Source organism: Podarcis gaigeae (assembly GCF_964106915.1).
Source record: "Podarcis gaigeae genome assembly, chromosome: 16".
Classification (NCBI taxonomy): Eukaryota; Metazoa; Chordata; class Lepidosauria; order Squamata; family Lacertidae; genus Podarcis; species Podarcis gaigeae.
Window position 1 is genome coordinate 37,759,559 of NC_139693.1, and position 27,312 is coordinate 37,786,870.

A 27,312-nucleotide genomic window follows, 5' to 3' on the forward strand; every position below is an offset into this window, starting at 1 on the left:
CCCCAGACTCCCCCACCCCAGATTTTGCATTACATTTCAGGACAGGTTACAGCACGACCCCAAGTCATTTTGAATTCAGGGGGCACCTGGCCTCAGGCAAGTGTTTAGGACTGCAGCCTCAGTAATTCCAACACAGGATTTCAAGGTACTCTGTATTCTGGATTTAGTGATGTCAGAGTTTGCTGACCAGATCTACTCAAAAGTTGAGTCAAAGTGAATTTTGAGTGTGTTCCCATGTAAGTGGGGTCAGGATTGCACCTGTACCAGATGGGCTTTAAACCACCCCTCCAAACATTGCAAATAGTGGATAAGATGGATTGTTTTAAGAAATGGCAGAAAGATATTTCTAAGTTTGTCTGGCAGGGCAAGAAGCCTAGAATAAAATTTAAGATATTAACTGATTCGAAAGAAAGGGGCGGATTTGCCCTGCCAGACCTTAAATTGTATTATGAATCAGCAGCTTTTTGCTGGTTGAAAGAATGGCTACTTCTAGAAAATTCTGATGTTTTGGATTTAGAAGGTTATGACAATCTTTTTGGATGGCATGCATACCTGTGGTACGACAAGGCAAAAGTTCATAAAGGTTTTAAAAATCATATTGTCAGAAAAGCATTATATAATGTCTGGATTAGATATAAAGATTTGTTGGAAAGTAAAACTCCAAGGTAGTTGTCGCCAATGGAGGCAAAAGCTATTAAAAAACTAAACATGGAGGTTAACTGGCCGAGATATTGGGAAATTTTGGAAGAAGAAGGAGACAGACTGAAATTGCAAAGTTTTGAGAAGTTAAAAGGGAAAGTGAGAGATTGGCTGCATTATTATCAGATAATGGAAGCTTTTAAACTAGACAGGAAAGTCGGCTTCCAGGTGGAAAAATCAAAACTAGAAACTGAATTGCTAGAACCTAGTACTAAGAACTTGTCAAAAATGTACAACTTGCTGTTGAAATGGAATACACAAGATGAAATGGTTAAATCTGCAATGATTAAATGGGCGCAGGATATTGGCCATGACATAATGTTTGCTGACTGGGAAAAGTTATGGACCACCGGGATGAAATTTACGGCATGTAGTGCCTTGAGAGAAAATATTATGAAAATGATTTATAGGTGGTACATAACCCCAGTCAAGCTTGCAAAAATTTATCATTCGCCCGAGAACAAATGTTGGAAGTGTAAAGAAAGGGAGGGAACATTCTTCCACCTTTGGTGGACGTGCCCAAGGATTAAGGCTTTCTGGGAACTGATCTATAATGAACTGAAAAAAGTACTTAGGTACACTTTCCCTAAGAAACCAGAGGCCTTTCTCCTGGGCATAGTCGGCCAATTGGTTGTAAAGAAGGATAGAACCTTTTTTATGTATGCTACAACAGCAGCAAGAATTCTTATAGCAAAGTACTGGAAGACACAAGATTTACCCACCGTGGAAGAGTGGCAGATGAAAGTGATGGACTACATGGGCTTGGCAGAGATGACGAGCAGAATTCGAGACCAGGGAAGAGCAACGGCGGAAGAAGATTGGAAAAAATTTAAAGACTATTTAAAGAAATATTCTAAAATCAGTGAATGCTAGATTGATGTTGAATGAGAAAAATGGGGGTTAACAGCGATAATGGTTAAATGGAAGAATCTGAACAATTTGTATAATCAATTTGAAAAAAAAGGGAGGGATTTGCTAATTAACTATTTCGACATGAGAATGCAGAAAGGGGAGGTATGAGGAAGTCGGGAGAGTAAGGACCATGAAATTAAGAGCCTGAAATTATATGTGTTGTATGTTTTCTTTATTGTCTTGTCTCTTTTGTTATGGATGGAAAACTAAATAAAAATCATTTTGAAAAAAAAAAAAATAAACCACCCCTCCTGTGCCACGAATGCTATAATGTCTTGGCTGCCTGGCCTGGTGTAGAGATCCCCTGCCTTGGGAGTAAGGGTGCCCCAGGGGGTGCCTGGTGTGTGCGAGAAACTCAGTGCAAAATAAATTTCAGGTGAACTAGGTCAGGATTCAGGGAGGCCCTTTTTCACGTGCCTCGTCGAGAGGTACGGAGGGCAGCAGTTCTGCTTGTGGGACGCTCTCCCCAGGGAGGCTTGCCTGGCGTCTTCATTACATATTTTTAGGCGCCAGACAAAAACATTTCTCTTCAACAAGGCATTTGGCTGATTAACGTTCTAGGGCTTTTTCAATCTGTTTGTTTTGTTGTTTTATTATGTATTTTGCATTCTCATTTTGTATTTTTCTGTTGTGAACCACCCTGGGATCTTTGGATGAAGGGCAGCATACAACTTTAAATAATAATAATAATAATAATAATAATAATAATAATAATAGCAGAGGACCTCCATCACTGACGGGCAGCTGGCTCTTGATGTGAGCTTTCACTGGGCCAAAAGGGATGCGGGGGGGGGGGGCATGGCTCTCAGTAGAGGAAGGTCCAGCCTTTTGTAGAAGAAATATTGATTATAGCTGTTGTCAAACTCAGGCTTTGAATAGGCAAAGTCACGATACAGGACTGTGACCCGATTCAAAAGGTGCAGTGCGTCATACAGAGCACAGCCTTCCCAACTTGCTGCCCTCCAGATTTTTCGGACCACAACTCGCACCAGTGAAGACATCGCTTGGCCATGTTGGCTTGGCAGTTGGTGAGAGCTGTAGTCCGAAAGATCTCTAAGATACTTGGCTGCTGTTGGCTGGCTTGGCAAGACCATGCAGGTCTCTCCGTCCTGGAAAGAAGCCAGCAGCCACTTTCCTCCTCCCTGGTCCATTTCGCTGCAGACCTTCTGCTCTCGGCTAGAGGTCATGGTTAGCAAGAAGAGGGCTGAACCCCAAGGCTCCGTGTGGGCGACATGCTCTGCCAAACCTGGGCTTGGCTCAAGGCGTGGCAGCACAAAGGACAGGGAAGGGCAAAGCGGGTGCAAACTCCCCACCTGGGCTGTGTGTCCTGTGAACTTGCTCGTTCGGTTGTGTTTGCTGCAGGCTAACATGGCTCCTCTTAAGCTCTTTAGGAAGCTAAAAAATGCATATGTAACACTGTCCAAACTCCTTCAACCCCCAGCTACACAGATGATATAGAGCTAGGATTAAAAAAAACCCCGCACAGATTGGAGGAAGAGGGGTCCGTTTCCTGGTCATTGTTGCAATTTCTCATTGCTGCTAAAAGGGATGGGCCAGGCGACCAGCAAGTTTAGCAAAAAAAATGGGCACCTGCTTCTCCTTTAGGGTAACAGGAGTCTGGGGAGTAGGAAGAGACTTGCAGCGTCCCTCAGATGCTCTGCTGGGGAAGGTTTCTCCTCCTGGGCTCATCTCCTCCCTTTTTGCTCTCTCTGCAAAACCCAGCCTAGGAGAGGAATGTGCGAGATCCACAGAGCGGATCCCACAAGCACCAGCCACATTCTACAACTGCCTTCGTTGGTAAATTGTCATGAATGCAAAAAATAAAAAATCTTGGAAGAGCACTAGGAGAGAGAGGGAGAGAAATGGAATGAGTTGAGGTGGCTTCTAAAAGAACATAGAAAGAGTCACTTCAAGTAGCTCTGTATTGTCTACATCAGTGGTTCTTCCCCCCTCCCCCCTGCTCCCTTGAAAATTGCAGAACATCTTGACATGATTTTTCTGCCTGTTGTAGCAATCATAATGCACTGCGCTAAATGCTGTAAGAGTTTTACTTGCAGTTTTATTGCCTCTTTCCCTGCCCTTATATATTGTATTTAATGGTATTGTGATTTGATTCCAAAGAATGCAAATTGTAATACAAGAAAATGCAGTATATAAGAAATAAAAGCAGCCATAAAAATACATATTGAATGTGACGCCTCCCGTCTTTAGACACAAAGCCACAGTCATGCTGCAGAACCACCTGTTTGCAAACCACAGTTTGCAAACCCCTGACCTACGCTGCCCAGGAGAGGATCTATGGGGTTTTAAGCAGCAACGCCTGGAGGTGTCAGGGATTGAAGCTGCAGCCTTCTGTATGCAAGGCAAGTGTTCTTCCACAGAGCTAAGGCCCCTCCCCTACTTGAGTACATAAAAAACTGATGCTGGCACCTACTGATTTCAAGTATTTTCCCAGCCCTGTATAGGGAAGTTTACTAGCTCAGTGAAGATGCAATTACTGTAATACAGGGTGTCTCCTTTTTAGTACAGGTGGTGACCTTTTATCTAAATCTGACTCTTGCATTTTCCAATATCTCTCTCATTGCGATGAGGGCCATTTTGTTTGTGAAAAAAATATGGTTAACAATGAGGGCTAGAGACTTTAAAAAGAAAAAGAATATGTAAGCGAGCACAGCCAAGGGTCAGGAATGATGGGAGGTGTAGCTTAGCAACATCTGGAGGGCTTCTGGTTCCTCGCCCCTTTTCTAGAGGCAACGCCGTCACACAAAGAACACAGTACTTTGATAACACACACACACACATCCTGAAATAACCCTCCAATTCAAACACATCCCGCATTCCAGGCTCCCATCACAAGCACTGAAGAGATTTGCCCAGAGAAGAACTCTTAGCACAGCAGTGTTTTGACACTCCAAAAATGAAGCAATGAGGATTGCCCCTTAAGAATAAAATAAAAATAGAACACAAAAATACATTTCAAAGCCTTCTTGATAAACACGTCTATACAGAGAGACTTCAATGTGCCAGAAGTAAACGCACATCAGTTCCAAAAGATTAATGTTCCTAAAGAACCTGAAAATATTTTCCAAGACACCACAGAAGAGGTTGCATAAGGAAGAAAAAAAATACAGCTAGTAGCTTTCAGATTCCAACCACGGCCCTTACGGCAGGGAAGGGGAGCATGTGGCCCTCCAGATGTTGATGCACTCCAACTCCTATCAGCCCCAGCCAGAATGCTCAATGGGCAGGGATGATGGTGGTTGTAGTCAAGCAGCATCTAGAGGACCAGATCCCCTTCGCCAAATTACAGATTAGAATCTGATTCGTTCGTTATTATTTTTATTTTAAAGAGTGGCATATAAATGATATATAAATTAGGTACTCTCATTTCGGAACCCTTTGTTGATCCAAACATTTCCACAAGATATTTAAAAAATTAATATATATTCACTTCTGGAGCCAAGTGAATGGTCTAGAAACATCTGTGGTTACAGCAGACTTCCTCCTTCAACCTGACGCCTTCTAGATACTACAGTTCCCATTATCCCCGAATGTAGTCCAACAGTCTCAGGAGGGCAGCTTCACTCCAGTGTTCACTTCAGTAGTAAAAGTGCTTCACTTCTGCAGGTTAACCTGCTGCCAGAATAAACCGCCAAAGCGAGAGCCACCCTGTATCCTCAGTGTCGTGGGGAAATGCAAGGCACTTTGGAAGAGAAGAATAAACAGACCCAAAACAAAAAGTGGAACTCCCCGATGGATGACAGCAACGCTGACAAGCTGCTCCAGACCCACTTAGAACTGTCTTTCAAGCATCCCAGGCAGAAATAAACAGCAGTTAATTAGTCCCAGATAGTCCAGCAGTAATTTTAACACCAAACTTCCACTTCAAAGTGCAAACCCTGTAAAGTCCAGCAGTAAATTGGGGGGGGGGGGAGAGAGAGAGAGAGTGTGTGTGTGTTTGCAAGGACAAAGGTCATCCACTGTCTTCCTTCCCTCCTGCCCTCAAAGGGCAGAGCACACACCAAAGCAAACACCAGGTTTGCATCTGAGGAGGCCGACTGCAGTTCCTGGAAAATTCTGTCATAATAAATGTGTTGGTTGCTTTAGGCGACCACAATACCATTTGTTGCTTTGCTGCCAACATATGAACATGGGTCCCTCTGGAAAAAAGGTTTTAAGGAATTGCTTTAGGCAGAATTTGACAAGGGATCCATCCTGTACAGGCAGCCTCCACCCACACCTGGAGCCACCCCCAGATGTCAGTCCAACAGCATCTGGAAGGCACCAGATGTTAGCGAAGGCTGCTGTGGGTCATCAGGGGGTTAAGCCAAACCTTTGGGAACAACCCACAATACCTACCGTAGCCAAGTATGTGCAACTGAAACAATCACATATTCATATTTTCTTCCTGTTTACCATGGCCTCCTTGCTGTTTCCCTGTGCCTGTTTTTGGCTGAAAAGGCGCCTGCCCACACAGGGCTTTCTAAAGCACCATGTATATAGATTGAAAGGAATGACCTTAGCTCAGTGGCAGAGCATCAGTCCCCGCCATCTGGGACTGGCACAGACTTCTGTTTGAAACCCTGGGACTCTGGAGAGCTGCTGCCAGGAAGAGAGAGCAATATTGGGATAAACTGAAAACTACTCTGCCCAGTGACAAGGTAGTTTCCTGCATTTATTTCTTTGCTTTAAATAAAACACTGCATTTCAAATCCCCCAAATGACTCACAACAACAGTGTTCAATTCTGGGTTATAGTGTTCCCAGGGAACGGAGCCTGGCCCTCAGGAACAGGCAGAAGAACACTTTGGCTCGTAAGCCAAACACACTTTCTCCCAAAGTAAAACAAGGGCCTTGGGTCTACGGGTGGGAAGCACAGGACCAAGGGTCTGCACACACTACAGAAACAGAACCAGTTTGCCAAAGCTATTTTAACCAAATCAGTGAAAATGGTTTGTATTTGGAGCGCAGCTGCCGTGGTGGTCGAGTGATGCTATTACTAGCTGCCACTGCAAGAGTCCTGTATAAAAGTTCTAGCATAACATAACCTCCAAGCAACAAGACTCAAAAGGAATTTGGGGCACTTCCAAAATGCAAATGCCTTAATGAAGGGAACAATTAACTTCTGTCCCAGGGACAGCGCTCTTGCTGCCATGGTATTCTCCATTCTAACATGGGGGTGGGGGGAGGATCCCTCTTACTTTCCCCAATAACCCAGGGGTGGGGAGCCTGGGGGCTTCCTGATGATGTCACTGGACTCCCACTCCCATCATCCTTCCTGACCATTGGGCCGCGCTGTCTGAGGCTGATGGGAGCTGGAACCCAATAAACAGCCAGAGGGCCAGGTCTCTCCATCCCTGTTCTACAATCTGCTATGCTTATGTTCAAAGAGGCTCACTCAAAGGTAAGTACAGTTAGGATGTGCTGGCCTGGAATATAAATGAGCTGGATATATTTAAAACAAACAAAAGCCAAAATGTGTTCAAAGATGACCCATGTTTTTCAGGAAAGAACGTCAAATTCTGTATAAATCCTGCTAACTTAAAGCCAGTGTGCTCAGTTTCTCCTATTCAATTCTGCTTCAACTCAAGTGAACTGAAATAGGGTGCTCATCTTGCAGCCTAGAAATCTCTCTCTCTCTCTCTCTCTCTCTCAAAAGTCATGGTACTTGGAAACTGAATTTTCTGGCTAAGAGCTTTTCTGTCCTCCAGGGAGATGTTGCCTACAAAGCTCTGTGTCCACTTCTTACTTGTCTCCTGGGGTTTTAAGAAAACAAAAACAAAATATTGCTCCTCAATTCTCTCAAGCAGGTTTGAATTCAGGTTGTTGCAGCATGAATCTGACAAGCAAACAATCCCCACCCCCTCAAATGCTAGTTACTAAACATGTCAAAGTAACATGCTTCCTTACAAACCTCTTAACTTCCTCCCTTCTCCCCACAGGCCCGCCCCCCAACCTGACAGCACAGAGTGTCCATTTCCCCTCATGATGAATCAGCGTCGAAAGACAAGGATCTGGACCACAGGACAGTAGGTGGATGGAGGAGAGATTCCAAATTCTCTCTCCAGAACCTCCGGGTGCCAGTCCTTCAAAACACTGCAAGAACAGCACATTGAATCATTACTGTTATTTTTTAAAAGCACTAGAGAGCTAGGATGCAGTACTACTAATCTGTCTTTCCAGGCCAGCCAAATTCACGAAGAAGGGAGTCAACAGAGCACAGTAGAAACATTTGGGCTGGCTTTAAAAAACTAAACAACAAAAAACTTTCATAGTTTGAGTATCTATGCAAAATGGCTGCCTGGAGGCGGGAGGGTGTCGCCTCTGTGGTCCAGCTGATCCTGGAGCCGCGCGAACTCGGCCAGTTCGTTCAGTTCCTGGAACTGGCGGTCTGTCTTGTGAGTTACCAATGACCGGTAGAAGTGGACCGCAAAGACTATGAAAATCAGCCCGAAGGGAACCATGATGGAGGTCGAGGTGATGGCGGCAGCCTCGCCGGCAGAGAAGCTCTCAGTAACGTTGCTGGGCTTCCCGCCTTCGACGGGGCTCTTCTTCTTCAACGGGTGGAACTTCACCCAGCAGAGGAGGACCACCTCGGCCAGGAAAAGCAGTGTCCCAATGACGGTGGAGAAAGCCCAGGCTAGCTCGATGTGGCGGTGCATGCGTTCGTGGGGGGACTCCTTGACCGAGTTGAGGTTGTGGACGTTGCTGACGGCCTCGATGTTTGGGAGGATGCAGGTGCTGACCATCAGGGCGAAGAGGTGGACGGCCACCAGGACTGTCGTGCAGGCACTGAAGGCGATCAGGAGCCCCGGTGGGTAGTCGTGGTCAGCATCCAGCTGGACTTCCACCATGGCCACCTGGGAGGCAGGGGAGAGAAAAGGCAACAGGTCACAGAGCATCCTGACAGCAGTTCAGCTCTTGGACCCAAGCCAGAGGTTCTCAAACATTTTTCTCTGGGGTGCGATTTCAGGCTAACAATTTGCTTGCGCCACACTGAATTGTTTTATTGCTAAGGAAGGCACTGGGAAACAGAAAGATGCAACTCCTGGCTGTGTTTGGTTTATAACATGGAACACAACAACTTTATAATATGGTCATGAGACATCCAGAAAGGACAGAAGAACACGAATCAGTCCCAAAATCCCTGTTCACAACAATATGTTGTGGAGATAGCTGATGATTAAGGATAAATAAGTTTTTTTTTTTTAAAAAAAGAAAAGATGGTAATATAATGGAATGTGTACTAGAAACAACTAGGAGAATAAAGCAGCAACAAGAGGAAACCTTGGATGCACCAGGAACGGAGTGTGGGAGATCAATTTTTGGAAAAATTGTATTAAATTTGTGGCTGATTTCGTAAAATTTGGAAAAATAAATAAAAACAATTTGGAAACTGGTCGGCCGCCTACTCTGCAACCTCCGCCATGCTGCCTCTACAGAGGCCTCTTGGCCAATAAGAAGCGCTGCTGGTTTCCTCCCATCCATGTTCACGGTGTGCATCTTTATTCCTCCCTTGTTCTTGATGTACATCTTCCCTCACCTCTTCTTCCTAGGGAGGAAGGCATTTGGTGGTTTGCCTCAGGCGCCAGCATGTCTTGGGCCGGCCCTACCTTTGTCCAGCAGGCCAGCTTCCACACATGCCTCTCTGTCCATTTGGGCAAATTGTCAGAGCTCAAAGTCACACTCCAGCCTGGGAGAAGCACTCAAGGAAGGTCTAGTGCAGAGCTAGCAAAGGGCGTGGCCTGCGGGGAGTCTGGAGGGCCAAGAAAAGGGGTCTCAAGGGCCACATCCAGGCCACAGCATGAAACCTGGGCTGTGCCAGAGCCTGGCGTGGAGGCATGCCATGTTCCAAAGAGGCTGCAGTTTGGCCAGTGGCAGGAGAGAAGACTGTTGGGACTTCCCTCCCCTTTGAGTTGACAGAAAGGAGGATATTTACATAGTTGAAAGAGGCTCTCACACGTGTCTTGCACTGCGCCTCAGAAGATACCACACCCAACCATCTTCCACGCCATGTGCTTTCTCTCTTGCCCAACTGTATTTGCCAGCCTGGACCACAACTCCCACCAGCCAGCACAGCTGCAGTCCCAAAACATCTGGAGGGCACCAGGTTGGCAAAGGCTGCTTTCTGCAAAGGAAGCCACACATCAAGCAAACTTAAGGAATACTTTCCCATCATCCATCAACACAACCTCCGTCTGCTTTGAAAGCTCCACAGTGAAGGGCTAAGAATTGTCTCTTTCGCCAGAGCTGGCACAGAAGCTGGGTTTATCAAAGGAAGTGCCCCTCCCATTGCAGAGAGGGAATATTTGGCATTCCACAAGGGCCCCTCCTGCCCATCCAGCAAGGCAGGGAGGTCCTGGTGGAGGGTGGAACAGGAGGGGGCAAGGTTTGCTTTGTAAGTTTCTAGCACGGCATCTCCTGGACTTCCAAACAGCCTGGAAACCTTCAGTAAATGCCAGGAGATTGCTCATTTATGGAATACCATTGCCGGAAGTGTAAGAAGGTGGCAAAACAAACGGGGAGCCTTCTTGGAACTATGGAACTCCCTGCCCAGGGAAGTTTGCTTGCCATCCTCCCAACCGGCTTTCAAGCAGCAAGTGGAAACCTTTTTCATCCAAGGCGTTTACCAACATAATTACGTTCTTGAGTTGAGCAGTAATCAATTGCCCTTTTTTTAAAATTGCCTTTAAAATTAATACTTCCTATTTGTTTGTTTGATTTCTATACCATCCTTCATCAAAAGATTTCAGGGCGATTCAAAATGGCACCCAGTTTTACCCAAACATCTTCCAAAAAAAAACTTTGGAAAAGAGGAATGAAATTTCCCGCATGTTATGCCTTGAAAGAAAACTATTGCAAGGAGATATCTAGATGGTATTTAACCCCAAAGAAGCTAGCTCAAATATACAAAAAATGGATCAAACAGGTGTTGGAAGTGTAAGGACTGTGAGGGGTCATTCTATGATATGAGGTGGACCTGCAGGAAAGCAAAGGCCTTTTGGGACATGATATATAATGAAATAAGATTTTTTTAAAAACTGAGGTCAGAATCCTCCTTGCTGGGGATACTAGACAGCAAAATCCCAAAGAAAGTCTCAATAGTATTTATGTATGTGCCTACAGTGGCAAGGATTCACTATGCACAGAAACAGAAGGAGAGAACAGCTTCAAAGGAAGAATGGCTGGTGAAAATCTTGGATCATGCAGAGAGCAAAACTGATGGCACTGATAAAAGATACAACTTTAGAATCTTTTAAACAAGACTGGAAATGGGATTTGGCGTGTAAGAAAATAACAGAATATATTAAGAAATGTGTTAAAAAGGATGAAATTAGATAAGATGGAACCTTAAAAGGCAACTGTATGTGATTTGGGTAATAAATATCGACATTGGGTGAGCAGGAAGTCACTAGTTTTGTTGAATGGGAATATAATTTTTGAGTAACAAATGTAACTTGTTATATGGGGGGGGGGGGAAGAATATTTTTTAAACAACCTCTGATCTGGAGCTTGAAACTGAAGTTGCACCTCCCATGATGGTTTTAACATGGAAAACCTCAGGAGTTGTCCAAACGCATAGTGAGCAGAGAAACAAATCACTTTCCAAAATATATAGGGGATTAAAATTTATTAGTTGCCATGTGCCGAAACTACCAGGTGACATAGACAAAACACTGATCAAAACATAAAACAGCAAATACAGCTTTTAATAAAACACAGCGGAGTCCAAGTACTACAAAGCTAGAGAATATAAGAAGCCGTACCTTTAGAGCCTAAGGGACGCAGGTGGCGCTGTGGGTTAAACCACAGTGCCTAGGACTTGCCGATCAGAAGGTCGGCGGTTCGAATCCCTGCAACGGAGTGAGCTCCCATTGCTCGGTCCCTGCTCCTGCCAACCTAGCAGTTCAAAAGCACCTCAAAGTGCAAGTAGATAAATAGGTACCGCTCTGGCGGGAAGGTAAACGGCATTTCCGTGTGCTGCTCTGGTTCGCCAGAAGCGGCTTAGTCATGCTGGCCACGACTGGACCTAATGGTCAGGGGTCCCTTTACCTTTAGAGCCCCAAAACCCAATCGCCACCAGATAAACTGAGGACAAGGTAGTTAATATTGAAACCATTAACGTAATAGAAGATATTAAAATGGTTGAAATGCCCAAAAGGAGGCTGTCTGCCTTTTTGGCAATCAATGGTTTAGGGGGTGGGATTATATGACCTCTGTGTCACCTTCCTGCTCTAGAATTCTATGCTTCAATGAATCACATTTGGTTCCTTTAAAATGTTCTATATTTTATTGGAGGAAGGAAGAATGTAGGATTTTGGGGGGGAAGCACTGCATCATAGCGCACATCCTTTTTAAAAACAAAACAAGGCCAGCCTCCAGTTGGCTAAACAGCAACCGTTTCTCCCTCTTACAGGAACAGGACTCCTTGCCAGCGACTCGCGCTCACTTCCATGTGGAACAACAAGTATTATACAATGAAACCCTCCAGTTGGCATAACGGGGCCTCCCAACCGGCAGCGCCAGCTGAGAAAGTAGAAAACACTTCTTAAGGACGCTTTTGGGCAGAAGCGTTTGCTGGTGCCTTGGACAAAAGCCAGTGTCACTTTGGTGGAGAAGGGTTTGGGATGTGACGCACTTATCGCACGGGCGCCCTCTGGGAAGCAGGCAGAGACCATTTCCAACCACAGACAATAATTGGCTGCGTAAAAAGCACAGGAAACTGAAACCTCCCAAAACTGACGCAGGCAGATGCTTCCGTTGTTTCTGCTGAGAAAAACCAAGAAGCTCTTTGGTGATTTGGAAGAACCCAAGTAGGCCTCATTCCCAGAGGCTGGATAACTCTGTACTCCACAGAATGAGGTTACCTGGCTGGCTTAAGCCAATGGTCTTTGACTGGTGGGAAAGGATCTTCTACTGCAGAGTGCGGGGTAGAACATCCAGTCTGCAGGCCAGATTAAGCCCCCCTCAGTCGTCCCCTTTTGGCTCACAGGGCCATTTTGGCCAAGCTAGGTACCCCTGACCATTAGGTCCAGTCGTGACCGACTCTGGGGTTGCGGTGCTCATCTCGCTTTATTGGCCGAGGGAGCCGGCATACAGCTTCCAGGTCATGTGGCCAGCATGACTAAGCCGCTTCTGACGAACCAGAGCAGGGCACGGAAACGCCGTTTACCTTCCCGCCGGAGCGGTTCCTATTTATCTACTTGCACTTTGACGTGCTCTCGAACTGCTAGGTTGGCAGGAGCTGGGACCGAGCAGCGGGAGCGCACCTCATCACAGGGATTCAAACCACCGACCTTCTGATCGGCAAGTCCTAGGCTCTGTGGTTTAACCCACAGCGCCACCTGCGTCCCAATGTCCTATATGCGGTGGACTAAAGGGACCTGAACGGGGCACCATACAACACTCAAAGATTAGCTTTGTTGGGGCTCACATAGCTCCATACGCAGTGCTGTGCAAGTCTCAAAACAGGTCACCTGGCAACATGTGAAGTCAGGTGACTGACAGGAGGGTGGCCCTGCTCACCTGTAAAAGTTGGCCCCTGGTAAGTGTAGAGAGGCAACTCCTGCTGTCTGCTCTACTGGGCTGTGACCTGATCTAAGGCAAATCACAACAGCAGCAATACAGCTATACAAATATACGATTAATAAAAATAGAATTAAGCCCCCCAGTGCATGTCTGGGTGCATCTAGGACGTAAAAAGCTGAAGGATACTAGTTTAGGGCAAAGAAAACAGACACAGACTGCTACTTTATCAAGTCTGCGCACATCTCGCTTGAATGGGGAGCAGAGTTGGAAGCTGCTAATGATTTCAATCAGAAGACAAATAAAGCTTTTAGCTGGTTTAATCGATGGGTCCCCCTGACCCCACCCCCAGGGATCTTTCAATGCTGCTGCTTCAGGGGATGAAAAAATCAATGGAAGACAGCTTCTCTTTCCAACAACGAGCCGCTGCTTTGGTTTCTGAAACACAAAAATGCCTCGCACTTCCTTCCCCATCTCAGAAGCAAAATGAACAAAAACAAAACTCCAGGGGGAACAAGACTGAGATTTTGCTGTGGACATTTAAATCTAAACCGACTAACTAAGCAACTCATCAGTCAGAAGGCAGGCAATTCACCAACTGAAACTTCTCGAAACCAGCTTTAAGGGAGAGGCATTTACTTGGAAAAGAAGAACCCAGCCAACTGACAACAAAGTTAATCAGAAACCAAAGTTACATTCTGGGTCCCACTTGCCCCTCGGCTCCCTACTGCAGGACTCGGGAGCAAGTCAATGGTCATCAAAGTCAATTAACCACCAAAGCCCTCCAGCGCTTGGGGGTCCTGGGTGTCTAAAGCTCTACTTTCTCCCACATGAACCTGGCCTTGGGCAATACACACCTTGACTGTTCTCTGTCTCAAGCAGCAAAATCCATTGGACCAGGAATATCTTATCAGGAACAGGGTGCTTTGAGTAGCAGCACCATTTATCCTTTTTCATGGTTTCTCCAGGAAGGCTTGCCTGTGACTGAATTTCATGTTCTCCCAAGTTCTTTTTTGTGCAAATCTTCTAGATCTTTAACACTGCTGCAGGGTTTGTTTTTTAAAAAACTGCAACTCTACTGTTTTAACGTATTATTGTTCGGTTTTCTGAAGCAGAAATAATTTCACATTAATGTTCCCATCCTAAGCACATTTTCTCTGAAGTAAGTTCTGCCTGATTTTGATGCAGTTAGGTTTCCTGCAAGAGTGCTTAGGGTGGATCTACAAACAGGGAAAACACTATAAATATGTCATAAATTAAATTGTTATGACTAAAGAAAAAAACCCTATGTAAAATCGTACAGAAAAGTTTTGTGCTCAACAGTGCCATCTGGTGTTACATGTTTATAACACATTTTGACTAATGTAGCTGAGTCCTTAGTGTTGCGGTCATGAACTTCTTGTTCATGACTGCAATTGTATGGGAAGAGTGCCTTCAAGTGAGCAGAGGGGTTAACCAATGGGGGAACACGGTGTGTGCACACATGTGTGTGAGAACCTATGGTGGTGGTGGCGAACAGGACATGTTCCCTTCAATCTGACCCTTTGGAATGGCCCATACCTTCCAATTAGGCCAAGAGCATTAATCAATTGCACTATGAGAGTCTTTTCACAGATATAACTTGAGTACATTAAATAGCCTCTAGTCCCTTTCATAACATGGCACATATTCATCCGGCGCAGTACAGTCTACGTTGAATGGCAGCAATTCTCTAGAGGTTCAGGCCACAGCATGTGCACGCACATGCTTTTGGGAATTGCATCTGGGATATTCTGCATGCTGCTCTACCGCTGTACTCCAGCCTGCAACTAAACAGTTCAGTGGGGGAGCACATCATTTGAAGAAAGAAGGTCCCATGGTCAATCTCTGCCTCTGCAGTTTAAAATCAGGTTCTGGGGAGGGGGGGGGAGTCCCCCAGGTTGAGTCTTTTCGTCTTAGGCCACTTTCTCAGGCACAGCACATCTCCTGGGGCAGAGTTATCTCTGCAACAACCACCTACAGTATGTTCCAAACTAATTATATCAGTGGCTAGCCTTAATGGGGTTCTAGTAAAACAAAAAACCATCAGCTGCAACTTCTGCCAGTCAGAGTTAGAAAAATTAATTATTATTATTATTATTATTATTATTATTATTATTAGCATACCACGCTTCATCCAAAGAACAGGGGGCTCTGTGAACATTCTGAGCCTAGATGTTTGTCTGTGGTACTGGAACTGAATTGAGATCACAATCCTGCCTTTTACACAAAAGTCCACCTCCCAGTTCCTTTTCTCGATTTTGGTGGAAAAAGTCATTTAAACAACTGGGAGTCAAGATGCCTTTGGTGATCTACTTACTGCAAATCACCGAGAGATCTACAGGTAGATCCTCATCTACCTTCTGCCCATCCCTGTGCTAGAACATCAGGTAAGGGGGGGGGGGAGCACAGCCCAGATCCATTGCCCTTTCCTTTGTTCCTCGCCTGCCCTTATAAAACGTGCACCCGGGAAAGAGCTCTCGTGCAACACTTGGAGCGAAGGGGTTTTTAAATGGGTTGCACAGCTGTGAAATTAAAATGCTTTGCTCCAGAGGCATCACATGTTCAGCTTGCGGCTCCCAAGGCAACACAAGTCACCCGTCAATCAAGCAGACGCCAGCCTTCTGCAAAGACCCTTCAAGAGCCACAACCTGTTCTTAGCTGTTGAAGAACAACTGACATTTATCTGGCCAGTAGCAAGCTGCCATGCAGAGGAGGCTGTGCTGTGAAACAGCATCCTCATGTGTTTTCTTCCCGTTTTGAGAGTTGCAGTATTTTCTTTTTTTAAAAGTCAGTAAGTTGCAATTCAAATCCCCCTTTAAAAAAAAAAAAAGCCTGCACAGTATTTTAAAAACAGAAGAAGAGGTCTGAAGAGCTGACAAGCTTCCCCCCCCCCCCTTTCATTTTTGAAAGCAGTTTGCTAAACAAGGCACAGCGGCCCACAATACCATCCACTGGGCTTCTGCTACAGCAAACCTAAAAACTAGTCAATAGGTGCAATTAGACAACTAAACCTAACATAGCAGATTGAATTTGAATTCATTATCTCACACCACCTGCACAGCAGCCTTCTAAGGTTGGGTAGTGATGTGAGCTTTTTTGGGGGGGGGGGTCCTGTGCAAATTTGAGTTACTGTATATGCACAAAGAAATTGCACTGGAAATTGTTCAGTTTGCACAGGAAACCTTCTGGTGCCCAAGAGCAGGAGTTCAAAACCTCAGGTGGGGGCGGGTGGAGCGGGGAGGGGGGGCAAACGCAGCTCTGGGTTTCCGCTCTCTGTTGAGCCTTTGGGATTCTCTCCCCCTCTCTCTGGCTCTGATCTGGGCCTTCTATCTGGCTGGTATGTTCTGAATGGGGATAATGTTTCTTTGTTTGCCTTGAGGGAGGGGGCCTCTGAAAAGGGTCTCAATCTGCCCATTTTTGCCTCTGGCCCCACAGACCACTGGCTCCCCCATGTATCCCTGGAAAGGTGCCCAGAAGGGAATGCCACCCTGCAGCTTAAAAAATGCTCCCCTAGAGAGCGATCTAGTTTCCCATTTTTATTTTACCTGAATTTAGTAAACAAAGCTAAAACTCTGGAGATGCCAGCCTCGCCTGATGTTGCATTTGCTGTTGGCAGGCACTCATTGCTGCTGATGAAATAAATAAAGGAACGTTTTCTGCAGAAAAATTAGGCCCTGGAAAATTTTCCACCCACATTACTGAAGGCAGGTCAGTATTTTTATCCCCATACAGCAAATGGGGAGGTTGAAGCTAACAGAAAGTGTGCAGGAGAGTCCTGCCTAAAATAGTGCACTGACTTTGCAGCAAGGATGAGATTCGATTAGTTCATCCTCTTAGCTACGATGCCTTGCCAATTTGACTTCTGTGGGGCTAATTCCCTGGGGCTGCAGCCCAAATCTTACGCCTCTGCGTTTCAGGGATGACAAACGAAAATCAAAACATCTTTTTGCTCTAACTGCTTTTGTGTCTGAGATTTCTCCAGAATAGTTGCTGGCAGAACGAATTTGCCCTGGTTTGGTCCATTATCCCCTTCCTAATCACACAAAAGGATGCCAAGGGTTTATACACCATCCTCCTTAGCCAATGGTGCAAAACAGTAGATGTACTTTGTGCCCCCCGCCGAGCCCCACTTTTTGGAATTCTTTGCGTGGAGATTTAGTCAGCAGAAGCTCCCATGAGACATAATATATGCTAAGACCCCAGTTCAAATTACGCCAAAGTCAGCCTTCATCAACTGGTGCTCTTTAAATATTTTGGACTGCAAGTGCCATGAACTGATTTGGTGGGCAGAGGTCAGCCTCTCTTCTTCATCTTCTGCAATTGGGGGGGGGGGAGGGCAGCATACTGTAATGAGCAGCAAGTACTTTGAATGCTACAGGGACATTGGCAAGTCACAATATAAGTCAAAGCTGCCCGCTTTTCATTGTTAACTGGGAACAAGCAATGGGCTGTTAGCTACAAACCCTTCCCCATTATGTTACCTGGAAGAGATTCTGACTCGCCACAGCCAAGTGGGTAGTACAAAGAAAGCTATGGAAAGAGAAGGTTTAACTACAGACCTAAATAATAACTGACCATTTGCAGTCTCATTAATATGCCCCGTTTGTGGAATTCCCTCCCAGAGACAAAATGTTTGTTATGATCTGTTTTCTTTTTTAGAACGCAAATGTAAACTGCTGTACATGGGCTGAATTTTAGCAGCTGAATTTTAGCAGCATGCTTTGGTTTTACTGAAGGTTGCTTCAGGGCCACTGGGGTGGAAATGCACAAACTTTAAATAAAGCAGTATAAATGCAGCTACTGTAGATGCAAGACTTCAAGGTTAGGGGAAGTTGAGCAACAATTTAACATGATGGCTGTCCATGTCCCTCTGCCCGTTTTCCAGAGTTCACAAAGCACAACAGTTTAGAAAAGAAGGGTGTGCGTGGCACAGTTAACTTGTCATCCTGGAGGCTTATTCACACTGCAGATAACGGTGCAGCAGGCAAACACTTTTGTGCATTTACTTGCTCATTGATCCCACAGGGTGCAATGCCCCAAGGCTGGAAGATTACGCTAACAGTCTTGGCTACTTTGGGTCACAGATGCTGTTGGACGCACGCCCCCCCCCCCCTCCAGCAGCTTAACCAACAGTCAGGGATGATGGGAGCTGTAGCCCAGCAACATCTGGGCACTTAAGGCAGAATCTGTAACAATACAACTACTAGTACAAATCAATCCACACCAGGACAACACCAGTAACATTGACAAAGAATTTATCTCTATTACTTAAAGCAGCTTCACTTACAAAATGGTTCACTCTACACATTAGGAAACGTGCAGCATAAGTTATGAATAATTATTACTATTAGTAGCACAGGAAACATAGAAAGTTGCCTTATATCAAGTCAGACACTTGGTCCGTCGAGTTCAGTCATGTTGGTACTGACTGGCAACAGCTCCCAGGGTTTCAGGCAGGAGGTACTTTCAACCCTAGGAACACAACCAGATGCCAAGGAACTGAACCCAAGGCCTTCTACATGCAAAGCAGGTCTCTGCCACCGAGCCCTTCCCCCAAAACACACATCCTCATTGGGGAAGGTGGGGGTGGAGAAGGGGTCCACTTCTATCCCTGTGGGTAATGGTGTCTCTGCAGCTACACTCAAAACAAGGCTGGCAACAGTTCACTCCTACTATGGGAGGAAAGTTCAAGGAGATGCAGATCTTCCTCTCTTGTGGCATCATGAAGAACCAACCGCATTCCTACATGCACACTTCCCTCCTGGGTTCGGCCTTTTGCTCACACTGAAGTGCAAATTGCACAACACCCCCCTGCACGATTACTGAGAAGTCTAAGTAAGTTCGGTGGAATTTACTGCTGTGTAAATGTGGATAGTTTTGCAAGGCAGGTATCTGGAACTGGCATAGATCAACGGACTAGGAGAGTGGTTGGGTGTTCATATTCACATGTAGGTACCTAGTCCTGCCCTGCTGACTCCTATGGGAGGGCTGCAGCTTGGTGCCAGAGCATCTGCTCCCCCCCCCTTCTCTCCCAGACATCTCCAGGGAGGGGAAGAAGGCCTAAGAGTGACTGCTGTTCAGAGCAGGCAGTATGGAGCTATGTGGATAAATGGCCCGATTCTGTATCAGGGTGCCAACCTGAATAAAAGGGGGGGGGGACACAGGTAAGCTGTGGCACACACACACCATTTGAATGGTAATGTGCATCAACTGGGGGGGGGGGCTTCCTCAAATATATACTTTTTGGAGGGGGCGATTTCGACCCCTTGGACTTGGCTCCTACGGAGGTATAAGCCTCACCGCAGCGCTATCAGTTAACTCGGGATCGGTCTAACAAGCATTTGCACAAATTCAAAAGTTGCGGGAGGGAAGCTGGGGCAACTGGGGAGCAGAACTCTTGGCCGGCCTTGCACGGTTTAATTCCCGGTTAACGGGCTGGCATAAAGCTCCAACCTAATTGCCCTCCTGGCACCAAGGTAGGCCGGGCGTTGTCCTCTCCAGCAGGGCAGAGGATGCCAGGGCAGAGAGACTGAGCAGTTTGTCGAAAGCACCTACTGCGCTCTCAGCTTAACGGCTTCCTCCGCCGGCACCACTCGCGCGCGGGCCAGAGCCGAACTCGGAGCAGAGCATTCACACGTTCGCGGAGCGGAAGGGGGCAGGCAGCGGTTCTCCGCCGGAGGGCGCCCCCAAAGGAGCAGGGAAAGAGGGCTGTCCAGGGCGGGTGGGGGAGCGCTCACCATGGCGAAGCCGGAGAGCAGCGCCGAGGTGCGGCTGGAGGCTTTGAGCTTGGCCCGGCTGAGGTAGAGCTTCCGCCAGGACAGCGCCTGCATGGAGTGCTCGTTGAGGCTCATGGGGAGCTCCGGCGGGGCGCGGCGCGCAACGCGGACCTCCGGCGGCTGCTCGGCCTCCTCCGGCTGCTGCTTCGCCCCGCTCGCCCTCACCGGGCCCCCGCCGCCGCGCGCGCCTCAGCAGCCCCCCATGGCGCCCGGCTCGGTGCGCCTCCGTCCGTCACTCCGCCTCGCTGCGCCCCGGCCGCCTCTCCGCAGCGCCTCCCTCCGGGGCTGGGCCAAGACCGGATGCGGCCCGCTGCTGCCAAGTTCCCTTCGCAGGCCCCTCCTGCACGGAGGGAGGGAGCGAGCCAGCGAGCGAGCCAGCGAAGGGCTGCCTGGCTGCCAACCGGCCTGCGGGCGCCAGGGAGCCTTTTACGCACCGGGATGCGCCCGGGCGCACGCGGGCCACTGTCAGGCAGCGCAGGAAAGCACCGGCCCTCGGCCCCTTCTGGGGCATTAGCGGCTGGCCCTCTGTACAGGGAGGCTCCATTTAGCCGGCCTGCCCTGTTGGGTCGGATCCAAGGAGTCCAGGGTTGAGGGGCAGCGCGGCTCTCTCGAGGTCGCGGTGCTCTGAACTCCCATCAACCCCAGTCGGGGCACAGGAGCGGCCTCCCTCGGGGAGCAGGTAGTGGTAGTCAACCTGGCGCCCTCCAGATGTGCTGGACTGGCTCCCATGGGCACCAGCCAGCAAACTAGTCAGGCTGGCAAAGGCTGATAGGGAGCGTAACGGGCTCTCCCCGTGGCCGACCGAATGCGCGCAAAGAAGGGCGCCCGATTCTCTCCCCCGTCGGCTACACTGCCTCTGAACATGGATGCTCCATTTAGGCAACATGGCTCACTGGCATTCAGCCCAGCTCTCCTCCCTGAATTTGCCGCACCTATGCCCGATTCAGATTTCTAGGTGCAGTTATGGTATTTCAGGACGCGGCAGAGGGTTTGGGCGAGTGTATATCCTGGTCGCGGTGTCATCCGAGAAAAAGCACCAATGACTGACATGTGTCATTTATTTTAGACTTTTTAAAAAGGGGAGGGGGAGCCCCTATAGGAATCCGCGGGGAAAGCTATTTTTCGTTGTTCGACGCTTCTCGTTGCCTTTTACAGACTCTTACAAAATGAAAGAGGAGCCGGCATACAAATGGAGCTTTCACATTTCCCTCTCCATTTGGCACAGTGCTGGGATTGTGAAGAAACGCGGGCTCCGAAAACCATGGCTACGGCACGCACTGGAGATTTTAATGAGCTGCTACTTTCTCGCCCCCCGCTCAGCTGGTGGCCGGGGAGGGCAGGCCGACCCTTCATTCTCACCCTGTGGCAGAATGGGGAACGAGTTCAGCGGGAGCAAAAGCTGCTGGAACAGGTTTAATTGCCTGCCTGGAGCTCCCAGCGACCATCCTTGGGGGCGGCTGCTCTGCGGAAGGCGATGGCTCCCCACGTGGCCGGTGATGCCGCCTGGGCAAGATCCTGGGCCAGTTTATTCGCGAGCCCAATCAGCAGAATGGCACTGCAGGGCTTGGGCATCTTCATTTGAAGTGAGGTGACACACACTGCAGCCTCAGGAGAGGTAACCCTGAAGTAATTAAGTCCAGAGTTCTTACTGCACCGCCGTCTTCAGGCCTGCAGCATTTACAACAGAATCCTCGGCACATTTACTGAGAAGCAAATTCCACTGTGGCCCTAGTAACAATGCAATCCCAATAATATATTCAGAAGAAAATCATATTGAATTCAGATAGGCTTACTCCCCAGTAAGTAGGTTTAGGACCATGGACACAACTGAACTCTTTAAAATGTGTCCCTACTTAAGCAGGGAGGTGTTTTAATTTAAAATTAAAAAAACTTTAAAACACTACCAGTAGCAAGCATTTTCTCAAGAGGCCTTGGGGCGGCGGCGGGGGGGGGGGGAGGTTTGCCACATAAAAGGACCCTCTTCTAAGAAAGATGCTAATCACAACATATGTGCTTTTTTTCTTTAAAAAATGTTTAGGGGTACTCTCATTTTGACTCAAGAAAACCACCATTTTATAGTTCAAATAGGGAAAAATAAATACAGTAAATGGACAAAAGTACAAAGATTCACAAAATGTTTAGGGGTATGCGTACCCCCAGGAAAAAAGCACTGTGTGCATTTATCTAAAAACTAAAGTATGCATGCATCTTGTTTTGGAAACAATTGTTTTTACAAACATTGCAAAAACAAACTAAAGATTAATTTGTTTGACTGAAACCCACATGCTTAATCAACTAAGATTTCTTTAATGGGCCACAGTCTTAATATTCATGTTGTAATGTTCTGGATGTTTTCATCAATTATGACAGGGGCATCCTGTGTAGGGACTGCACACTGCCCCTGCCAAAGCCTTGCATGGCCAAACCCTGGCTCACTGGGATGGCGCTGCTTCTGCTGCTGGGACGATGCCTGAGAGATTGTGCAAGGCCTCTGGGAGATCTTGCAGGGCTCTCATGAGATCTTGCTGGAAGCAACCACTGCGATGGGGGGGGGCAGTGGGGTGTGTGCCCCTTAGGTTATTATTATTTATTAAATTTGGACACTGTCCTTCATCTGCATATCTTGAGGTGGTTCACAGCATAAAAATACAAGATAAAAATACAAAATACATAAGAAAACAAAACAAATAACCCCATTCCCCCCCCCAAACACATTTAAAAGGGTATAGGATGTTAATCAGCCCAAAGCCTGGTCAAAGAGGAATGTTTTTGCCTGTTGCCTAAAGGTGTCTAATGGAAGGCGCTAGCTGAACTTTCCTAGGGAGAGCTTTCCACAAACTGGAAGCCACTGCAGAAAAGGCCTGTTTTCTGTTACCACCCTCCATACCTCTTGTGGGAGAGGCATACAAAGGGCCTCAGGTTATGATAGCAAGGTCCGGGTAGGTTCATATGGGCTGAGGCGGTCCTTGAGGTGTTGCAGTCCTGAGCCACTTAAGGCTTTATAGGTCCAAACCAGCACTTTTTAATTGGGCCCAGAAAATAATCAGCAGCCAGGCCAGGATTGGTGTGATACGTTTCTGAACCATCTTCAGAGGCCATCCTACGCACGATGTGTTGCAGTAGTCTATCCTTGAGATTACCAGAGCATAGAAAGAAATTAGGCTACCCCTGTTCAGGGACTGGGCCACCAGCCCAAGATGATGGAAGGCACTCTGCGCCACTGAGGCCACCTGAGCCTCAAGTGACAGCAAAGGACCCAGAAGTACCACCAAGCTACATATCTGCTCCTTCAGAGGGACTGTAACCCCATCAACAGCAGGCAACCCCCCTTCCGTACAGGCCAGGCCAGGGAACTGCCCACTAAGAGTGCCTCAGTTTTACCTGGCTGCGTCTGTCTGCCTCAAGGACAGTCTGGTCCTGAATTATGGTATCTTTAATTCTCACCTTTTGATTTATCCTCCAGTTCATCTCTGTGATTACAGTCTTGTGAGATATGCTCTTGTATTATGCAAAGTGGAGAAATGGCTCTCCATTCATGGCCAAGAACCTGAGTTTCGCCCTTCTGGAAGGTGGAGGCAAACCTCAGCCTTTGCCTGACGGTATGTGTGAGAGACCTGAGAGGGAAAAGCGAGTACAATGCTTGCTAGGAAACACATGCATTTATAAGGAAACAACATAGGCCTCTTGTTTCAGAAATGCTATCTTAAGCAGATCCGTGCACATAGATCTGATCAACAGGCTCAAAACTCTGTAGCCAACAGGTGATAATAAATCAATGGGTGGCAGGTGTTTCCTTAGAAGATTAAAGTATTAAACAGTTTAAAAATAAATATACCTCCAAGTGGTATACCACACACAGACACACAATCACTTAATTTAATAAAAAATAACCACCCAAGAAAAATAAAACAAAAGCATAACAACATGTACTGTAAAAACATTTAAAACAAAACTTCAAGCACACAAAATGGGAATTAAGCGCACAAAACTCTGATTTTACGGCAGAGGTGAGGGCATTCTGTGGTATAGGAGCAGCAGCAGAAAATGCCTGTTTTTGGGGGGCCGTGCCCTATGAAATTCTGTAGGGTTTGGTGCTGCAGCTCGAATTTCCCCAAATGACCTAAGTGATCTTACAAGCCTGTGCAGGGGCTGGTGGTCATCCAGGTAACCCGGCTCCAAGTTGTTCAGAGCTTTTTATGCATTTATTGGACATGGCTGCTCACCATCTGCATTATCTAGCCCTGTTATTTACAAAGATAACACTATTCCAGAACTTAATGTAAGCCACATCATGGCTTCCCCCACTGTCATATATGCCATCTGACATCAGTTCAGACCATTAGCTCAATATTGTCAGCCCTGACTGGCAGCACCTCTCCAGGGTTTCAGATAGGGAGTCTTTTTAAGTTCTACTTGGGAGATGCTGGAGAGAGAACTTGAAGCTTTCTCCATGCAAAGCAGATGCTCTAGCACTGAGCCACAACCCTTTTCCGTTTGTCCCTCCTGCAGAGGACAAGCCTACAGAACATAAGAAAGGATTGAACCTGACATTAGAAATGGCAGTGCCCAAAAACAAGCAGAACATTTCAAGCACCAGGACATTCTGTTTCTGATCTTTAAGATGGTCATCCATGAACTTCAGAGTGAAATTTCAGCAAGAAACTGCCAGGATGGTTAACTTACCAAAAAGTTTGGTACTATTCATTAGGGTCCGAATGGAGGCAATAGGTTCTTGCCCTGCTATAGGGCAATGCAAAGATGGTTGTGTTGCCACCAACACTTGGTGCTTATTTTGCACACATTGCTAAGCAAACGGTCTGAGATTGTGCTTTTTGAATTTTATTGCCATTTAACTCCAGCATTTACATTTTGCACCCTTTAAATCCATGTGCAGTATATGCATGCCTGCCAACTGAGATTCACACTGCATGTAGCTGAGGCAGTGGACCCTAGTATTGCAAATGTTTATGCCATAATAAATTTAAGGTACTGTACTACAAGCCTCTTTTTAATCTTTTGTTAAACAACACATTTATCCTCCTCAAACAAGGTACAGTGGTAACTTGGGTTACGTACTTAATTCGTTCCGGAGGTCCGTACTTAACCTGAAACTGTTCTTAACCTGAAGCACCACTTTAGCTAATGGGGCCTCCCGCTGCTGCCACACCGCCGAAGCACAATTTCTGTTCTCATCCTGAAGCAAAGTTCTTAACCTGAAGCACTATTTCTGGGTTAGTGGAGTATGTAACCTGAAGCGTATGTAACCTGAAGCATATGTAACCCAAGGTACCACTGTATATGAGGAGTGCTGTGATGCACGTGTATCATTATGCAAAAATTTAAAATGAAATCATGCCTTTTTCTTCAGAACTACTCGTTTATTCACAAGCAATTCATGCAGATTAACTAGCTACCATCCAAGACACATTTACCTGGGAGTTCCAACTAAGTGACATCTATCCATGTTATAGTGACTAACACAACAGCTAATCAAGTCTTATCATGTATTGTTTCTTATTTTTTATTTATCAATAAACCAAATATCAAGAATTTACTGTTGAAAGCAGCATAAGGTTGGGCATTATCTGTGAACTTGTTCCAAAACATTGCAAAAAAATATCTATTTTCCCATAAACCTGAGGCTGGTTTAGATGTACCCTTTTGTAATAAATTAGCTGAATCATGGTCAGTATAGACCAAATCTCAATCAATTCAGATATAGGATATACGCTCCCCCCCCCCCCATTTTTAGCTAGTATAATAATAACAACCACCAAAACCACCACCTGAAGGCTGAACACTATTTATTTATCATTTTCCAGAATAATATATTTTAGATAACCAAGCAAAAATTCTTAAGGTTCCAAGGGGATATGATATCCTAACATATAAAAAGATATAAGCCTGAACAGATTTCCAGAATAGTTCTACAGTATTTGAGAATTCCAAACGATATGTATGTGATTTGCTTTATTTAATCCAAATCTTCAACATTTATCCAATCCTAATTATACATTAAATTCAATTTATAAGGCATTAAATACCATTGATAAAGGGTTTTAAAATAGTTCTTCTTCAGGTCTGCTGAAATTTTATGAGAATGGAAGTTGTCCCAAATCCCTGCAACACACTTCATGCCATCATCTCAGCAGTCCTTACAACAACTCTGCGGAGAAGGCGACCATCACCATCTCCATTCCTTTGCCATGCTGCAAACAGGAGGGCCACAGTTGAGAGCAGATTACCTGAGATCACCTGACAGAGGTGAAGTGTCAAGAACTTCCTGGTTTCCAGCTCAGCCTCTGCCTGCACACAGATGCTCCTCCTTTCCAGGGGGGCATGGGGGCTGTTTTATGGGGGAAGGAATCACTCCTCTCCTCCAAACTGACACGAGATGATCCGTAGAAGACAGAACTTGCCCTGTAGACCTCTAAGAGCACATTGTGCCTCTGACAATATGGACCTGAGGCTTGCCTGGAAAACAACAGATTCAGTTTGGGAGGTGGGATTCTCTCTCCCAGCCCAATACCCCCCCCCACGCCAGGCTGTCTGGTGCCCCTGGATTATGGGGTGCAGGGCCTGTTAAAAAGAGCGCGCGAAAAACCTCTTTGCAGATTGCCAGCTCTCTCGTTCACTCGGCCCAGGAAGAGATAAGAAATACAGGAGATCCCCCCCCCCCCGATGCAGCTTCCACTTCCTGGCGGCTTCTGGGTCTCTCTGCCAGCCCCTGATCTCGCCCCAGTCCGCCCTCCTCGGCCTCTCTCCGCCCTCCCCAAGGCAGTTGCTGCCAGGGTCCCCTCCACCTCTCCAGGACCCTTGCAGAGCGCAAGCTGCCCTTTCCTCCAGCCCCCTCCGCCGCTCCTCTCGTCGCCCCCCACCCCAGCCCTACACTCACGTGTACGTCCCCATGCACACGCGCAGCCTGCAGCGCCTGCGTGCTTGGGCGCATTCGTGATCCGCCAGCATCCTTCGCCAAGATGCGCGCCGGGAAGGACCGGCCGCGGTCCTGCGCGGAGGGCGCCCCAAGCGCGGCTCTCCCGCGCCGCCGCCGCCTCCCCCCCCCCGCCCCAGTGTTTACGTTCCGGGGGCTGCCATGACGCCTGCGCGCGCCCTCCCCCTTCCTGCCCGCCCCTCCCTCCCAGTATTCTCAATGCTGGGAAATGATTGTTGAAGGACTTTTTGCATAAGAAATACACACACACAAAAAAAAACACAACAACAATCCTAAAGCCCCCCCCCCCTTCACCGTCGACCGCCTCGCCTGCTGGGGCTGCCGCTTGCGCAGCTCCAGTGCTTCCTCTGCCCCCCCCCCCGCTGCTAAAACACACCCACCCACCCCAGAAGTGCAGATTGCAAAATTTGCAAAAGGGGGAGGGAGA

The 27,312-nt window shown here is 47.0% G+C and overlaps 1 protein-coding gene across 3 annotated transcripts; it reads right to left on the reverse strand.

Moving 5' to 3' along the window:
* Positions 1 to 4,581: 4,581 nt before the first annotated feature.
* LOC310834180 (calcium release-activated calcium channel protein 1) lies at positions 4,582 to 26,966 on the reverse strand. Of its 3 annotated transcripts, XM_083717658.1 has the most exons (3): positions 26,829 to 26,966; positions 26,179 to 26,407; positions 4,582 to 8,470 (listed from the first exon to the last, which is right to left on the reverse strand). In XM_083717658.1, exon 3 carries the CDS (start codon positions 8,462 to 8,464, stop codon positions 7,895 to 7,897), a length of 570 nt encoding a protein of 189 aa, XP_083573784.1. In that variant the 5' UTR covers positions 8,465 to 8,470; positions 26,179 to 26,407; positions 26,829 to 26,966; the 3' UTR covers positions 4,582 to 7,894. The 3 variants fall into 3 exon arrangements, with proteins under 3 accessions (XP_083573784.1, XP_083573783.1, XP_083573782.1); XM_083717657.1 differs by lacking the exons at positions 26,179 to 26,407; positions 26,829 to 26,966 and adding an exon at positions 19,895 to 20,109; XM_083717656.1 differs by lacking the exons at positions 26,179 to 26,407; positions 26,829 to 26,966 and adding an exon at positions 9,550 to 9,573.
* Positions 26,967 to 27,312: the final 346 nt, after the last annotated feature.